Source organism: Marmota flaviventris, chromosome X (genome assembly GCF_047511675.1).
Source record: "Marmota flaviventris isolate mMarFla1 chromosome X, mMarFla1.hap1, whole genome shotgun sequence".
NCBI classification, from domain to species: Eukaryota; Metazoa; Chordata; class Mammalia; order Rodentia; family Sciuridae; genus Marmota; species Marmota flaviventris.
The window spans coordinates 42,123,833-42,142,373 of record NC_092518.1 but is presented as its reverse complement, the minus strand read 5'-3'; the positions used below and the strand labels follow the sequence as shown (position 1 = coordinate 42,142,373).

At 46.4% G+C, this 18,541-nt stretch overlaps 1 protein-coding gene across 2 annotated transcripts; it reads left to right on the top strand.

The window, feature by feature from the left end:
* The first annotated feature begins 39 nt into the window (after positions 1-39).
* Ppp1r3f (protein phosphatase 1 regulatory subunit 3F) lies at positions 40-15,635 on the top strand. 2 transcript variants are annotated; one of them, XM_027952278.2, is made up of 4 exons: positions 40-1,083; positions 11,469-11,524; positions 12,169-12,248; positions 13,849-15,635. In XM_027952278.2, the coding sequence occupies exons 1-4, from the start codon at positions 92-94 to the stop codon at positions 15,151-15,153; spliced, it is 2,433 nt and encodes an 810-aa protein (XP_027808079.2). In that variant the 5' UTR covers positions 40-91; the 3' UTR covers positions 15,154-15,635. The 2 variants fall into 2 exon arrangements, with proteins under 2 accessions (XP_027808079.2, XP_027808078.1); XM_027952277.2 differs by having other exon boundaries at positions 12,166-12,248.
* Positions 15,636-18,541: the final 2,906 nt, after the last annotated feature.

The following is an 18,541-nucleotide window of genomic DNA, read 5'->3' as shown; positions in this document are numbered from 1 at the left end:
GCACTGGCCTTCCCATTGGCTGTCGGCCCCTTCAGGCCCTGCCCCCGCCGGTGCCGCCGCCGGTGCCGTCGGTGCCGCCGCGGCCGCCGATATGGCGCGCACGGCCCCTGTGGAGCCCCCGCTGCGGCATCCCGCGCCCCCATCACCGGCCGCGGGCGAGCCCCGCACCTCGGTTGAGGCGGCGGTGGCCCCGCGGAGGGTGCTGTTCGCCGACGAGGCCCTGGGGCTGCCGCTGGCGCAGCTGCGCCGCTACCGGCCGTGGGGCGGGCCCGGGGCGGGCAAGATGGCGGCAGCGGCAGGGCAAGATGGCGGCGGCGGCGGGGCTGATGAGGACGACGATGGCGAGGATGGGGATGAAGGGGAGGAGGAAGACGAGGTTATTCCCGAGCCCTCGCCGCTGTGCCCCGTCCCTGCTGGCGGGGGTTTTTATCTGGTGCCCACATTTTCGCTGCCGCCTGCGCCGGGCCGTCTGGAGCGCTTGGGGCGCGTCATGGTGGAGCTGGAGGCGTTGCTGCCGCCTCCCGGAGCGGTTCCCGGGGGTGCCGGGGTGTGGGTGCCTGGGGGACGCCCGCCGGTGCTGCGCGGGTTGGTACGCGTGCTGAACCGCTCCTTCGAGAAAGCGGTGCACGTGCGGGCCTCACACGACGGCTGGGCTTCCTTCTGCGACCACCCAGCGCGCTACGTCCCGCGCAGCCCGCCTGGTGCAGGAGCAGGAGGAACAGGAGCAGGAGATCCCATCCTGGATCCAGGTCTCGGCCTGGGCCCTGGCCAGGCATCTGCCTCCTCACCCGACGACGGCGGCCGCACCGACCGCTTTGCCTTCCAGCTGCCCTTTGCTGAGGGCGCGGGTGATGGGGCACGCCTCGACTTCGTGGTGCGCTATGAGACCCCCGAGGGCACTTTCTGGGCCAACAACCACGGCCGCAACTACACAGTCCTGCTCCGGATCGCACCCGCTCCCACACCCAGTGATGTCGAAGGGTTGCTCCAGCAGCAGCAGCTGGAGCCACAGCCTGAGTGCCAGGGTCCGGTGGAGGCTGAGGCCAGGCAGCTGAAGAGCTGCATGAAGCCGGTGAGGCGCAGGTAATGTCTGCCAGCGCCACCTCCGCCAACACAGGGCCGTATGTAGAATGGAGGGCAAGCATTCCTGCCCAGGAACCCCTCAGGCCTTATCTTCAGAACAGGGAGGAGAGTGCAGTCAGTCAAATAGTTGTGGAGGCCAAACATGTGCTAGTAACTGTTTTAATTGTTGGGATTTTTCATTTATTCATTTATTGAGCTCCACTGTAAAGCCCTAAACAAAACAGACATCTTCCCTCTCCTCAAGGATCATACAGGCTCCTGTGGGAGACAGTTTGAAAAAACAACAAGTAAGCAGATAAGTAGGGATAAGGTTAGCTGCTGAGAGGAAAGAAGTATGAGGAGATAGATTGGGAGGCAATGGTTGTTTTAGAGATTGTGTTCAGGGAGAGCCTTTTAGATGAGTCCTGGATAATATGAAAGAAGAGATGGGGGGAAGAGAATTGGTAGAAAAGGGGCATCATTTAAACAGTCCTGAATGATAAGGAACAGTTATGTACATATAGGTAAGGAAGGTTCTAGATAGCATGAATGGCAAGTGCAAAGGCCCTGAGGCTGGAATGAATTTGGTGTGAATGAATGGGCAGTGTGCTGGAATGGAGAACTGAAGTGACATGGTAGTGTGGACCAACAGCCTTGCAGGTGATGAATAGGGAATCTGATCCCCATCTGACAGAAAAAATCAGGGTTCCAGAGGTGGAGAAACTGGTTGAGGAAGTGATGGCTCCTGGCTTTTTGACACCAGCCCTTTCTGACTTCGAAGTCTGTGCACGTTCTTTACTATTATGCTCTGTAATCTAGGTTGAGGCCTGCAGAGGTGAGGGACTGAGGCCATGCTCTCAGGGAAGCGGTGGTTTTGGCAGAGGCAGAACCAGATGGGGAGTAGACTTGAAGCTCATGTCCCTTTTTATTGCCACACTTCCAGTAACCATTCAGGGACTGGGAGAAAGAGCCAGTTCTATCCCAGGAAGCTTTGATCCAAGATCTTCATAGGTTTCCTCCATTAACTTATATAAGTTTTAATGACAGCCACTAGGCCTGATTATTTATGTGGCCATCTAAATATAGCTTGTGATCAGTAGGTTTTCTCTAAAATGCATACAATCCCCCATTCCTGGAAGGACTGGAAGTGGGAAAATGCTTTTTTTGGACCTTGTATATGCTTGACTAGATGTTGCTGGTTGCAGTGAGGTGTTTGTGGGATCTGTTGGTCCTGGGGAAGCTTTAGGCTGTGAGTGGTTCAGAAAGATATACCTCGTGCCCAGCACTGTGATGCCCACATGTATTCTCAGCTTCTTGGGAAGCTGAGGCGGGAGGATCACTCAAGCCTACAAGTTTTGAGACTAGCCTGGGCAAAGTAGGTCCTTTCCCCCTAAAAAAAAAAAAATTAAAAGAAAGGCCTTTCTTACGGCTGGTGGGCATATGTGCCTAAGTGAGTGAACAAGCAGTCAAGTGCCTGCTTACCACCCTGTGCCGCCCCCCCCCCCCCCCCCCCCCCCGCCCGCCACCAAAGAGTGTGGATTCTGGCGTTGTGGCTCAGTGGCAGTGCACTTGATTAGCATGTGTGAGGCACTAGGTTCTTTCTTCAGCGCCATATATAAAAATAAATAAAGCCATGCCGTCCGTCTACAACTACTAAAAATAAAAAGTGTGGATTTTGGCTAGGCACCGTGGCACACACCTGTAATCCCAGCAGCTCGGGAGGCTGAGGCAGGAAGATCGCAAGTTCAAAGCCAGCCTCAGCACCTTAATGAGGCCCTGTCTCAAAATATAAAATGGGCTGTGGTTATGGCTCAATGGTTAAGGCCCCCTTGGTTTAATCCCCAGTAATAACAACAACAAAAGTGTGGATTCTGGCATCAAATTGCCTGGGTTCAAATCCTAGCCATTTCACTTACCAGCTTTGTGAACTTGGCCAACTTATATATTTTTTAAACATTTGATTCAGCTGTGTGTTTTAATCTTTATTTTATTTTTATGTGGTGCTGAGGATCGAACCCAGTGCCCTGCACATGCTAGGTGAGCACTGTACTGCTGAGCCACAATCATAGCCCCTTGGCCAACTTATTTAACCATACTGTGCCTCAACTGACTGTATCGTCTTCTGTAAAACAGGCGATTATGGGCACCTACTTTACAGGATACAAATGAAAGCACTCAGAACCAAGCCGGATTCAAAGTGCCATAGAGTTGTTAGCTATATTGATGTTTAGTTATTCACATGCAGTTCTCGAAGTTCCCCTACTAGACTCAACTCCTATCACCAGCTGTGTGGCCTGGCCTCAGTTCCCTAATTTGCTAAAGGGGAGTGACCATCATGTGTGGTTGAGTCAAATACAGCAAATGTGGCCAAGGTAACTGAGGCATGGTAGTAGCTACATAAGAGTGGCCAGCATTTACTGAACTCTGCTAAGAGTTCCAGGTCCATTCTCTCATTGAGGCCAAGTGTTCATGTATATGGTGTAGGTGCTGTAATGATGGTCTCCATTTAAGGGGGGAAACGGGGAACTCAGGTGAGCCAGTTTGCTCAAAGTCACTCAGCTAGTGAATGACAGGACCAGGTAGAAATGCTAAGGACATTATTTTTTTTAAAGTGCTGATCCTCTTTGAAGTTCTGGCAGGGTTCAGGGAAAATTCTGGATTTCATTCTTGGTGTTCTCAATGTGTTGTGCTTTTCTTTTGCCTTTATGTTTTATTGAGGTATACCTACAGAAAATGCACTGCTTAAGCATACGACCCAGTGGATTTGTACATATGTATGCACTTATATAACCACTTCCCAGATCAAGAGATCCAGTAGTTCTAGTGCCCCAGAATTGCTTTCATTTCTATCATTTTTCCCAAGTTGTCATCTCAACCTGCTGTCATGGGAGCCCTTTCTATAAGATGAGACAGTTTGAGTAACAGAGTTTGGTCATTTTTAAGAGTTGTGAAAAGCAAGGGACAGAGAAATCAAAACCTTGCTAGGGCAAGGTGGGTGGAAAGGGTGTTTTTCTTTTAAAATACATGGGTGGTTTTAAGGAGAAATTGAAGCAGCCCGTTTAGACAATTGTTTTGGTAGGTGGCCCCAGGTCTGTGGTTCCTAACATGACTTGTGATATTATTTTAAGTGGGCAGATGGCTTTTTGATAGTTTCTTTATCTTTTGATCTCAGCTCTTGCAAAGGGGAGGCTGGTGCTCATTGCAAGATCAGCGATAAGGTTTTCTTTGTAGGTTGGTGGCTTTCCTGGCGAGTACATTTCAACTTATTATTGTTTTAAAACCTGTGTGCTGCTGATTACTTGGAGCGCTGTTGAAGAGCCACCCCCTGTGATCCAGACCTCTGGGGAAATAGTGAAGGATCTCAGGGGATATCCTTTACCTGTGGGAGCCCCGTTGTAGAGGGCTTCAGGAAATACTGGCTGTAGACCCCCTATGCACTGGATACGACCACGCCAGGTGGGGGAAATGGGAGAAGTCTGGTGGTCATTGGGATGTAATTCAAAAGCCCCAATGGCTGCTTTCCCTGGGTTGTGGGACCAGGCTTTCAATTCCCCATTAGGCTTACAGATAATCCATCAACAAGTGTTTATTGATAACCTTCTGCATGCTGGGCACAGTGCTGGGTTCAAGCAGGGGAAAGGAGATTCAGACTGGTCTTAACATAACCAAGGGCTTTTGTGGAGCTGGGAGGGAGGGGCAGTGTGGAGAACTTGTCATGTGAGACCTGGCTGAGACCCTGCTCTTTGCTAGGCACTTTGCCAAATATTTTTGTGCATTGTAGTTACACCTGACAGCAGACCCTGTGAGCTGTGTTTTTTTGTTTTGATTTTTTTTTTTAGTTGTTGATGGACCTTTATTTTATTTATTTATTTTTATGTGGTGCTGAGAATCAAACCCAGTGCCTCACACTTACAAGGCAAGTGCTCTACCACTGAGCCACAACCCCAGCCCCACTGCATTGTTTTTAATCCCTCTTTCTTAGAGGAGCAAACTGAGGTTCCTAGAGTCCCAAGTTCCAGGGCCGGTGTGGAAAGGAGCCCTCTTGGTCTACCTTGGCTTAACACTCCAAGAAGGTCACCTGTTCCTCTTAAAAACAAAGACCAACAAAGCCTAACCATGGCCTTTAAGCACCTTCCACTCTAGTCTCCCAATCTGGCCTCTGCTGGCTTCTAGGCTTTCCTCATACTGGACTCTGTTCCTGAATTCTTTCAGCCTGGTCTTTCTGTCACTCCCAGGGCCCTGGCTCTTTCCTGCTTCAGGACTTTTGCTCATGTTCTTTCCTTTACTGGTAATGTTCGTCTCTAGCAGTCTCGTGGAGTGGATCCTGCAGTTCTAAGAGGGCTTCCTAGGGAAACCCATCCACTTCAAGCTCCTTGGGTTCCCAGTTTTTCTCATAGTACTGGGAAGCCTAGCAGGCATGCCCTGTTACAGCATGTTATAGCATGCACAGCAGATGAGCCCCACCCCAAATTTTCGATCATTTACTACCCTGCAAGGCAGTCCTGCTGTATTTTTCTGACCCACTGTTGTTGCTTTTCTCATGTAACTTTTTCAAATGTTCTTTATGTTCACATTTCTCCTCCTGCTTCCCAAAACACAATAGAAACCATAAGAATGGAACTCCTTACAATTTGCAGCCTCTAAGTCAAGTTCTCCTCTCCTGTGTTACAGGTGAGGAAAAGTCCCTTCACCTTTAGGCCAGTTCCTCCTCCTATGCTCCAGGTTCCAATTTTCTTCTACCTGCTGCAGAATATGAACTCGACAATCCCCTTTTTTGTCCTGGCAGCTTTTCTACTGCCCTCCCTGATCCTCTCTGTTGACCTTTCCCCCTGCCAGTGTTGCTATCTCTACTGATCTCCTCTCTGCCCTTGGCTCCTGGCCAGCACTGTAGTAATCTCCCTCCCCATTCACTCCCACCCTATGGGAAGGATTGGCCACATGCCCTTTCTCTCCCTGCTCACCCCTATGTATTCGTCAGCCCCTTGCATCAGCAACATTCCATAGGAGATTTTTCGGTTTTCTTGAAGTGGCTGACCACTCCTAATGAAGTCATTTCCTTCCTTGGCGTTGGGATCACACTCTGTTACTTTTCCTCTGAACTCTCTGGCCCTTTTCTTTCACCCTGCTTTTTTAGCCTTGTATCTGAACTTGGTATTTCTACTTGACTGAGTCTTAATGGTTCCTCAAATTAAACCTTATTCAGGGCTGCATTCATCCCCTCCTCTTCTCAGTGCTCCAGAGTAGCCTCTTACTCCCTTGATCCCTCCCTTGCTTATTTTCATTCTAAGCATTCTTAAGCCCTCAACATCCCTGTGGTCTGGGCCAAGGCCCCTTGTTCTAGAACATTCTTTGCTTTTTTTTTTTTTTTTTAAGGCACTGACCTCAGTTTTTAGTTAGACATTTATTAAGGGGTTACTGGATAACTCTGCCCTGATAGACTGTAAGCTCCGTGAGGGGTAGGGATACAGTCTGCTTTTGGTCACCACTGTATTTTGCAGGCCTGCCATGGTGCCTGGGATTTAGCAGGTGCTCAATAAATGTTTGTTGAAAGAACGAGTTTGAGTATTTTTTTAATGTCTTCTTCCACAGTGAATTGTAAGCTTCCTAGTTGGGTTTGCTCACTGGTGTATGTCCAGGGTCGGTCACTGGGATGATGCACAATAAGGCCTCAGTGGGTTTTAGGTGCACTTATAACTGAATGGATGGGATCCAATTTGATAATAACTTAATAATGTAAGTTGGCAGCCTTAGGGCCAATGGGAGCAATTAGAGTTGAAATAGGATGGGTCAGAGGTTATCAGAGGTGTCTGGAGAGAGGATTTAATGAAAAATGACACCCATTTTATTCCATAGAAAATTGATAAGGCATCACAGTTAAGGATGTGGGCCTGAGGTCCTTCATTAAGAAAGTGGCAGAGCTGGGAACTAAGCCTGGGAGATTCTGCTCTGGTACCCCAGTTCTACCAGGCTGGGGAGTGTGTCTTACCAGCTGGGCACCACTGGGCATGTAGCTTTCTTTTTCAGATCCTCAGTTTCCCTCAGTGCAAATTTGAAGAGAATTACTTTTAAGCACTTTATAGACACTTTTCATATATTTCTTCAGTTCACTTAACTGACTGAGGGAGGAAATCACTATTATCTGCTCTTGATAGATGAGAAGAGTGTGACGTAGAGAGGCTAAATAACTTGCACCAGGTTACACTGCTAATAGGTGGAAGGGCTGGGATTATTAAAACTTGCATGTTCTGACCATTTATTGAGATGTGAAATCAATTTATTGGGTTCTAACCAATACTAAAAAGTGGCATAGAAGTACCAAGCATGTCACACTATGTAGGAAAGGTAAGTATTGTTTCAAATTCAAAGAACAACCATTTTTCAGTTCTATATGTGTGAATATATTTACTCATGAGTGGGTGTGCTGGGTTATGATGTAAAATGGTTTCCTTACTGGTGGGCTATGGCTAGGGAATTGTCACAGCAATAAGTGAAACTCACAGCATGATAAATGCTTTCCTCCCTTCACCTTGCCATATTATAAGTCTCAAAGTTGAGGCTGACATTGCTTGGGGAAGGTGAGGCAGTGTCCCACATAACTTGGTGGCTTTCACATCTGCCTTCAAACCCCATTCTTTCCTGAAAGCAAAGGCCTAGGGTAACTGTGATTCCAAGTATCACAGGGCAGCTTTCTGAAACTGCCTCCCCCCCCCCCCCCAGAGTCAGCAGCAGCATCAGATTGTGTCCATGGGAGCTGGGAACTGCTGAGTTTCCCTTTGGTTTCAGTGCCTGACCCACTTTGGGCTGGCAACACTCTTTGAAGATGTGAGTGCTGAGGGCACTCAGCTCTTGGGTGGTGTTGGTGGTAGCAGGGATGTGACTGTTCTTGAGAGCCTGCTTTGCTTTTCTCCATGAGGCTTGCCAGCCCTCTCTTGCTTGTTCACTGTCTAACCCTGGCAACTCATCTTTCTGGTGTGTGTCTGCTGGCCTAGGCAAAGGCTGGTGCCACCTCTTTCTAAGATCTCTCTCCCCGATTTCCTTAGGTACTGTGAGTTCAGCAGTTCCTTGCAGGAGAAATTTTCACACCCAGGAGATTGGTGTGCAGGCCTTAGCCCCTTCCAAATAACACCGACTTGGCTATTGCTCACAAGCACTCCCAAGGTTCTTGCCCGAGACAACCGCAGCAATTGGTGCCATGGCCTTCTACTGCCTACAACCCTTGAGAGGATGCCACGTGGCATTTGTGGGACTGGTGCCAAAAAAGCAGGTTTCCTTCTTGAAAATTAGCAGGCGCACTGTAGGTACAGTTTTGTTCTTAATATCTCTCCCCATTTTTCTAAGAATCCTTCTTCTGTTACTGATCAGTGAGTCAGTATACACTTGTTCTTGATTTCCCTTACTGTCCTCATTTTGATTGTAGTCAGAGCTGCCTCTAAAATTGTTATCGTGGACGACAGTTCAAGGATATATCTATATTTTAGGCCTCCAATTTCAGATACTGTCTTCAAAATGGAGCTCCCCTTGTATGTTATTAGTGTGGTGTGGAGTGAGTGTGCATAGGGACAGTTCCTTAAGCCTTACTTTCTGCATTTCAAATGATTTGGTATATCAATGAAAAGGGCCTGGTTTTGGAGAAGTGAACAATAAATGCTGGTGCCTCCTGCTTTCATTTTTCTGACTTTGAGTTTAGGAGAACAACTTGTTTGCTTCTGTGGACTCTGTGGACCCTGGGATAGGCTCAGTTGCTTGACCTGAGTTTTAGATGTTCCTCTTAGACTTGTCAAAGTGCTGCTCTGGCAGTTGAAGGATTTCTTTTGTATTTGTTTTCTTCCCCCATTTCTTCCTCCAGCTGAATTGTGGAGACCTTTGCCTTTTGGCTGACTGCTTCCTGAGTTCTTCCCTTTTCACTTGCACATTTAAGCCACTTTGTAGTGGCTTTTAGAAACTTGGTTGTCACGCATGTCAGAACTGGGCCAGATGGCAGGAAGGCTTGCCTAGTCCTGTCCCTGGGAGGGAGGGCTGGCTTTCTGTCTGTTCAGGAGTATTTTTGAAGCGGCTTGCTTTAGAAGATCCTAGGAAGATTATTTTTATTTTTTTTAACAAACACTGACTTCGAGCTGTTGGGCAGAGATCATGTTGAGCCACAAGTTCATAGGCCTGGATTTTAAATCTACAGAGGGGACTAGTACAGGACTATGGTGATTTGCTCTGAATCTCTGTTTCTCAACTGTGAGGTACAGGGAGTTGATCTCTGGGATCCCAGCATTACCCATCTGAGGTCCTGTAGTATTCTGATTCAGATGCCTCTCTCTGGGATGTTTAAGCCCTAGACCAGAGAGAATGATAGACTCTCCTTTCCAAGGCTTTCCAGATTCTAGATTCGTATACATGGTTCAGGCTTCTTCCTCAAGGGTGATAATAAAAAGTTCTGGCAACCTTTGTCCTTGTTGGTCTTCTAGCCCACATGACCATGGAGGCAGGGAAACTGGGAATGAGTATGGAGGGCAAAGGGCAAGTCCAAAGAAAAGGCTGGATGAAGGAGTAGGGAGAAATCTTGTCTATTATTGATGCCTCCCTTTATCTACTTCTAGAAAGTGTTGGAAATCAAATTGGGTAAGACCCCAGTCTTTCTCATCTAAGAAGTGGCAGCATATTGATTCAAAACCAGAAGGCCTGTGTCTCAATCCTGTCTGCATGACTGTAAGCCACTTACACCATCTCCAGATCATCATATGTAGGATGGGAATAATAGCACTGCATAGTTTAAAGGATTAGAAGTACCTATCTCAGGGCACTGTGAAGATTAAATTAATATATGTGAGGCACACAGACCAGTGCCTTAATACCATAGTACATACATACAGGTCAATTAGTGATACTGTTTTTTTTTTTTTTTTTTGGTACCAGAGATTGAACTCAGGGGTGCTTAACCACTGAGCCACATCCCTTGCCCTTTTTTATATTTTATTTAGAGACAGGGTCTCACTGAGTTGGTTAGGGCATTACTAAGCTGATGAGGCTGGGTTTGAACTCATAATCCTCCTGCCTCTGCCTCAGCCTCCTGAGCCGCTGGGATTACATGCATGTGCCACCACGTCCAGCTTGATATTCTTTATTTGTGAAGGCAAGTGATGCGGTGTTTTCACAAAGTTTCAGCTATTTCTAGGAATGTCAGTATCACCCCATTGCCTCTCAGGAAGAAAAGTCTAAGCTTCCCTCAGGTCTCTGAAACTGTAATCAGTGCTTCCTTCATTCACCTTATCTGTACACATTTGATACTCGTAAGAAAGTAAGAATAGTGATTTCTTCATCATGAGACACCAACCCTGGCAAGGGAGGTATCTGGTTGAAATATACTTGGTTTATGTCACTTAAGTCAGACTTAGCTGGCAAGGGAGCAAGAGCCACTTCCTATTGATTTAGCCCTGCTGTGTGCCAGGTCCTGATATATGGCTTTCCATTCTCATTCCTCTTCATTTCCCTGTGCTTGATGTGCATATCCTGGCTTATGTTACGAGTGAGAAGGTGACATGATATGGCAGGCTGATCTGGGCATGGGCAAGGGCTAGTGAAGGGACCCAGGCCTTTCTGACCCCTTTCCCGTTCTCCATTTACTTTTTCTTTCTTCCCCCTGTTGACTCCTGTGTCCCAAAGTCTTTTCCCTCTGCCCCTTCTTGGAGAAGATGGCTTTGTCCCCAGACAGGAATGGACCATAAACAAATGATCCAGTTTTTTTCTTATTGTGGGATTAAACCCAGTGATACTGTACCTCTGAGTTGCATCCCTGGCCCTTTTTATTATTATTTTTTACTTTGAGATAGGTTCTTACTAAGTTGTTGAGGCTGGCCTTGAGCTTGTGATCCTTCTCTCTCAGCTTCCCAAGTTGCTGGGATTATGGGCAAGCTCCACTATGCATAGTGAACCAAACATGTTGAAGCTGTGCACAAAACTGTTTGCTGAAGTCTGCTTTTGACCCAAAAGTAAAGGAAACAACCTACTTGCTCAGCAGAAAGGGAATAGCTATGGAAATTATAACAAGCCATAAGATATGACTATTAAGCAGCCATTTTCAATGTTTGCAAAATCCTGTAATGTTTCTTACTGATAAATCATCAAAGCCAGCTGTAAAAGTATGTAGAATCTAAACAGTTTCAGAGAATGTCTGGAATGAAATTTTCCATAATGGTAATAGTGGTAGCCTCTATCTGATGTGTGTGATTGCTTTGTTTCCTGTATATTTATACTTTCCTGTATTTTGCAAAATTTCCATAAGCGTGTAGGACTTTTCAGCAGAAAGTAGCAGCTGTCAGGTGAGGATAGGCCACCACAGAGGTGCACAAGGTACCCACGGGTGGCAGAACTGGTCTCTCAGGGCGTGAGATCTATGTGCTCTCTCCTCTGCCCCACAGGCCTCATGAAGAGGAGCTGAGGATGAAGAACATGGATGATAATACCCCTGCCATGGGTAAGCACCTGGCAAGCTTTGCAGTTCTAGTCCCTTTTTATAACTCATTTGTTTTTGCTTGTTTGCAGTACTAGGGATTTGAACCTAGGGACTTGTACATAAAGTGCTCTACCTTCAGGCCTTCTAGCCCCTTCTTTTTTCTTTTCCTTCTTCCAAGGGTGCTTTACAGCAATTTAACAAGCTCAAAATAAAAAAGCTTAAGCTACATCCCCAGCCATTTTTTATTTTGAACTTGTTAAATTGCTGAGGCTGATCTTGAACTTACAATCCTCCTGGCTCAGGATCCTGAGTCACTGGGATTACAGGTGTGTGCTGACACACCTGGTGAAGCAACAATAATATTAAATACTACTACTTCTACTACTAATTATTATTATTATTTGTAGCACTGGGGATTGAACCCAGGGCTTTGTGCATGCTAGGTAAGTGATCTACCACTGAGCCACATCCCAAGCTCCTGTCATTTCGTTCTTCCTACCCTTTTTCTTTCTATAAAAATGAAGAGGTACCCTCTGCCTTAGACTGCCACAGAAAGCTTCAGAGACAAACTGCCAGTTGGCCACACTCGTAGATTTTCTTAATAAAATAAGACATGCTTTTACACCTGTCTTGCTCCAACACTTTCCTTCTCTTCTCTTAAGCAGAACATCTTGATGTCCAGGAGTCACTGGGCCCCTTGGTGGCCCCTACCCCTCTCCGTCCATGGCCCCAGATGACCCTTCAGGTAAGCAGGCCCTTGCATCCTGGGGGTAGACAGCCTAAAGTGTAACCTCAGCTGGACTAGGTAGTGGAGCCAAGAATGAACTCTGGGTTCATTCTAGGTCAGAGGGAGTTTGCAAAAACCAGAAGCTGATAGGGGAGGGGGAGAATCAGTGATTTACCTGGGCTTAGGGAAATTTCAGTCGTTAATTTGGCAAATATTTAGGGGTGCTTTCTGTGTTTAGACACTGGAAACACAGTGGTAAACAAAAATGCTGTTTGCATGGGGCTTACATGTTAGGTGAGATACAATAAAATAATAGTTAAAATACATAGCATATTGTTATATGAAGATGAATACTAAGGGAAAAACTGAAGGGAGAGGGAGAGAAGGAGAGAGAGACACAGAGAGAGATATGGATGTTTACAGCTTTAGATCAGGTGGACTGGGAAGGACTTAGCAAAGATTGAGATTTGAGAGAAGATCTAAAGATGAGAGAGTGAGCCATGGGGATAACTAGATGAGCATTCCAGGCAAGTACAAAGTTCCTGAAGTGGGGCCATGACTAATGTGTGAGGGACAGGGGAGGCTATTGTGGAGGGAGCAGAGTGAGTGGGGGGCAGAATGGTGGGAGTTAAGGTTAAGAGAGGTGGCTGGGGATAGATTGGACAAGGTTTTGTGGGCCACAGTGAGGACTTAGGCTTTTATAGTGAGAGCGGGAGCCACAGGAAGGTTGTGAGTAGAGGAGGGACTTGGTCTGACCTTGGATTTAACAAGCTCCCTCTGGATGCTACCTGGAAATAAGCTGTTAGGGGAGGATAGAAACAGGGATGCCAGGGAGGAGGAGGAGGCCATTGCAGTGGTCTGGGAGAGCCCTGATGGTGGTGGCAGGGGAGGAAGGGACATCTCAGAGCTGTGTGTGTGTGTGTGTGTGTGTGTGTGTGTGTGTGTATGTTTTAACTTCTTATTATAAAAATTTCCAAATATATATAAATGTAAAGAGACTAGTATAATGAACTCACATATACCATCACCTAGTTCCAACAAATATCAACATGTGTCCATTCCTACTTTCCATACTCCCTGCCTCCCCTCTCATTTTCTATGGAATTGTTTTGAAAAAAAAATTTAGACATAAATTGAGTGTGATGGTGCACACCTGTAATCCCAGAACTTGGGAGGCTGAGACAGGAAGATTGCAAGTTTGAGGCCAGCCTCAGCAACTTTCGCAACTTGGCGAGACCCTGTCTCAAAAAAAAAAAAAAAATATATATATATATATATATATATATATATATATATATATATATATAGGCTGTGGATATAGCTCAGTGGTAAAGTACCCGATTTCAATCCCCAGTACCAATATATGTCCATATCTATCTATATCTATTTATTTATCTATCTAATAATCTACCTACCTACCTATTTACTTACGTAAATACCTATCTGGATGACAGAGTCGTTGGAGTTTAAAGAATTCAAGAGGGCTCTTTAAGGCATTATCCAGAAACTCCTGTTGGGCTGGGTGTGGGCTGTCACTTGTTCTTATTGTCTTGCTTGTCCCTCCCCTCCTCTACTTCATTCCCTTCCTTTTCTCTCCCTATTCCCATCATGGCTCCAGGTTTCTGAAGCTACTGCAACTGGAAAACCCCCAGAAGAAGGTGACATCTCTAGAAGCAGTCCACCTGTGGCTTTTACAGAAGTCCCCCAGGCACCAGCCATCAGGATTCCCCCCTCCACCCCTCTCTGTGGTCTGGGTGGCTTCCCCAGGGACCAGGCCTCAGGGCCCGATGCAAGTGAGGGGGCCACGGGGCCCTTCCTGGAACCCAGCCAGCAACAAGTTGAGACCACGTGGGAAGTATTGAGTGAGAGTGGAGGGGGTCGAAAGGACCCCATGGTGGGGGCTATTATGGATGAGCCTTCTGGGGGTCTGGAGGTCGTGAGTGGGTTGGAGGAGCTGCTTGGCGAAGACACCATTGACCAGGAGCTGGAGCAGCTCTACTTATCCCACCTGAGCCGCTTGCGGGCTGCTGTGGCTGCAGGTGGGGCAGGGGGTGGTGGGGAGGGCCCCACAGATGGAGGGATGTCCCCCAGCCATCCCCTGGGCATACTCACGGACCGTGACCTGATCTTGAAGTGGCCTGGCCCTGAGAGGGCCCTGAACAGTGCCCTGGCTGAGGAGATCACTCTGCACTATGCGCGCCTGGGGCGTGGTGTGGAGCTCATCAAGGACACCGAGGACCCTGATGATGATGGGGAGGGTGAAGAGGGGCTCTCCATCACTCCCTCCAGCCCTGAAGGAGACAGCCCCAAAGAATCGCCTCCGGAAATCCTCTCTGGGGCCCACTCTATGGTAGCCACTATGGGAGATGTGTGGCTCCCATGGGCAGAAGGCTCAGGATGTGACAGCCCTGTGGTTCTGGGTACAGAGGGCCAATTTACTGGGGATCCAGAGAAAGGGGTGGGTAAGAACACCACTTCTTTGCACATGAATAGGATCATAGCTGGGGTGACGAGGTCCCCAGGGGAAGCCGGGACAGAAGCCCGGATGGAGGTCACTGGTGAGTTGGCAGACAGCTTGGTTTCTTTATCTGGCAAAGAACCAGCTGCTCCAGTCCTTCTGCAGGAGCAGAATCCCACCCTCCTTGGTCCTGTGGAGGCTGAGGTCTGTCTTTCTAGTGTGGCCAGACCTCATGTGATCTCCCAGGATGAAAAGGGTGCAGACCCAAACCTTGAGCCCTCAAAGAAGTCTCCCACCCTAGCAGCCCCTGCAGAATGTGTATGTGGCTTACCTCCTCAGCTCCGGGGGCCCTTGACCCAGACTCTGGGAGTCCTGGCTGGGCTGGTGGTCGTCCCTGTGGCTTTGAACAGTGGTGTGTCCCTCCTGGTGCTTGCGCTGTGCCTCTCTCTGGCCTGGTTCTCGTAGGGGATGCTTGTGGGATCAGCAATAACAGGCTTCCCCCTCTCTAGGGTCTGGGGAGGGGCAGTCCCTCTACCACCCCACAGGGTTGATATGAGATTTGTGGCCTGTGCAGTGAGGGACCTTGGTCCTTTGCTTCTGAGAATGCTCGATTGGAGAGAGCCTTCCTTGTCCTGGAGCTGTCCACTCAGCACGGGACTCCCTGCAGTGATACCCATGGAGAGGAAGGGATAGTGGATGATGTGAGAAAAAAGGACTTTTTGAATGAAACCAGGCATGTCCTCCCCCCACCCCACCCCGAGCCTGTATTTATTTTTGTATAATTCTCTGGATGAGGGAGAGTGGTCGTGAGCTGGTCTTGGGGCACAATTACCCAGAGAGATATTTATTAACAGCCAACCTGTGCAACCTGCTGGAGCTTTATTTTTAATTTAATTTATATAGAGTACCTATTATTATATGCCACAATAGAGCTCTATGAGAAACCATGTGTCTTGCTGTGCAATGGTCTCCTGTTTGGGTCCGAGTGTACAGGGTGGTCACATTCTGGAGGAAGATTATGGTGGGGAATGGGTGGTGGATGTGACCCTGCCTGCTGCTACCACTTCAATATGTCCCTGGGTATCTGTGTTTCCTCATGTTATGGTCCTAATACGTGTAGTCCTTTGGTCTTTCCACATTCGGCCTGTGGGAAACTGCCTGTGTATATAAGGTTGGTGGTGGGATCCAGAGAGGAAGAGTTGTGGCCACATCAGGGTTTGGTGTCAGTTACATGGCTGCAGTGTTGACTGTAGTCATTTTTGGTTACGGGGATATGAGCTGTGAATCAGTCAAAAGGTTTTGAGGTTACTGAAAAAACAGACCTAGACCCAGCAGGAAGACCCCTCCAACCTCCAAACAGGGGAGGCCTCAGAAAGGACAGAGGAATTAATGTACTGTGAAAAATTCTTACCAGAGTTGCTGTTCACAGACATCACATTTCTACTCAAAACAGGAAACCCAGAAGCTTTGAAAGAAAGGGTACATATATCTATTGCATGCAAATAAAAACTCTTTGCATAGCAAAACAAAACCCCATATATGTATTTACTTTACAGCAAAACTTTTCATATATTTATAGCAGCTTTCTTTAGTTCTTCATTGCTCCAATGCCTTTCTGAAATTACCCTAGTTTTTTTTTTTCCCAACTACTTCATCAAAATGGCTGAAGTTACTGATGATGTTCACATTGACCAAACTACAGTTAAGTCTCAGACCTCATCTTATAGCCTCTTAGCAGCATTTGACACACTTGGTTATCTCTATTTTCAGCCCTTTCTTCACATGGTTTCTAGGATGCCACATGCTCCTAGCTTTCCTCTTTCACTGGCTACTTTTGTAAAACAGTTCCCCTGGCACTTAGTAACTGCTCAACATGTACCCATTGAATGAAATACATGAAGGAACAAACAAATGTACATGAGGATATACAGAGAAACATGGCCAGAAAGCTTAGTTGGTCACTCAGTGGTTACAAGCTCAGTTCAACTCCACAAGTATTGACTGGCAACCTCTTCTCTGTTCTGTGGATACACAGAAAGGAGCTCACAGTCCAGTGGGGGTGACAGAGAAAGAATTTCAATGCAGTATGGCCAGTGCATCAACAATGATAGGTCCAAGGGGCTGTTGGAGCCCAGGACAGATGCTTGGCCCAGTTCAGGGAGTCTGGAAGTCTTGGAGGATCTAGTGCCTGGACTGGGTTTTCAAAACCAGGAAAGAATCCACGAGATGATGAAGGGGAGGAGAGGCAGACTCATCAGAAGAAATAGCACCTAAGAGTCTGGAAGAGGAAAACAGCTAGTGAACAATTAAACACCCACACATCTCATCTGCTTTTCAAGGAGGATATTGTGACTGTCCAGTATCAACACCCAGATATATTTGTCTTTCCATTGATGTGGTAATTAATTTGATGCCTAAAAAGGCAACTTCATGCCAATTTGGTTGATAAATTAGGTCAACTGGACAAATGACTACAGACATATTTTTGCCAAAAGTGTCTCCAAAAGGAATAGAACACTTGAATAGGCCCATAACAATTGAAGAAGAAACTGGGAGCCAACAGTTTTCCCATACAGAAACACTATCTTCCCAGATAGCTTTGCTGTTGAAATACTGAGGAAACAAAAAATGCAAATTTTACCAAAGCACTTCCAGGGTGTAGAAAAAGAGGGAGCATACCAAATTCATTTTATGGGGCTGATATAATCTTTGTTTTAGAACTTGATGAATCATGGGCTGGGCCGCTGGGGCTCATTGGCAGAGCACTTGCCTTGAACATGTGAGGCACTTGTTTCGATCCTTGGCACCACATAAAAAAATAAACAAAATAAGTATATTGTGTCTATGTATAACTAAAAATATTTTAAAAACTTGATGAATCAAAAAATAATAGAACAATCTCAAGAAAATGGATGCACATATTCTAAATGAAATGATAATTGCCTGGACACAATGTATTTTATAAAGTTTAATATGACCAAGTAGGATTTAGTCCCAAAATGTACTTGTTTTAATATTTGAACTCAACATAATGGCCTCATTCACAGATTAAAGGAGAACTTCCAATCATCTCAATAGATAGGGAGATAGGGTTAGATAAAATTTGACATCTATTCATGATTTAAAAAAAAACTTAGCAAAACAGTCAAATGGACATTTTTAGGTTAAAGGGTATATACAAAGCATTGCATATTTGAATGTTTATAGCTTTGGCATTGGGAATGTGCCAAGGATGGCTGCTACAGCCATTTCTACTGAGCCTTGCACTGGTTTAATAGCCAGTATAATAATGTAAGGGAAAGAAAACACTTAAATGTTGGATATTAGGAACAGAATTGTTATATGTAGGCAATACCATTGTATATGTAGAAAATATAATTTATGGGTAAATTATTAAAATTACTAGGAATTTAGAAAGATTTCTGGGTACAAAAATCTATACTTAAAAAATTATTTGGCTTGGCATGGTGGTGTATGTCTATAATCCCAGCAGCTCTGGAGGCTGACGCAGGAGGATCTCAAGTTCAAAGCCAGTTTCAACAATTTAGCAAGGCCCTAAGCAACTCAGCAAGAACCGTCTCTAAATAAAGTACAAAAAAGGGCTGGGGATGTGCCTCAGTTGTCAATGTCTCTGGGTTCAATCTCTAGTACCAAGATAAATAAATAATAAATAAAAAAGAGCTGGGGGTGGGGTGTAGCTTGTTTGGCAGAGTGTTCCTGAGTCCCATTCCACCTCCCCAAAATAGTAATAAAATAAAAATCTATTGCTTGGGCTAGGGATGTAACTCAATGGTAGAGTGCTTATCTAGTACATGTGAAGATCTGGTTTCATCCCCGGCACCAAAAAAAAAAA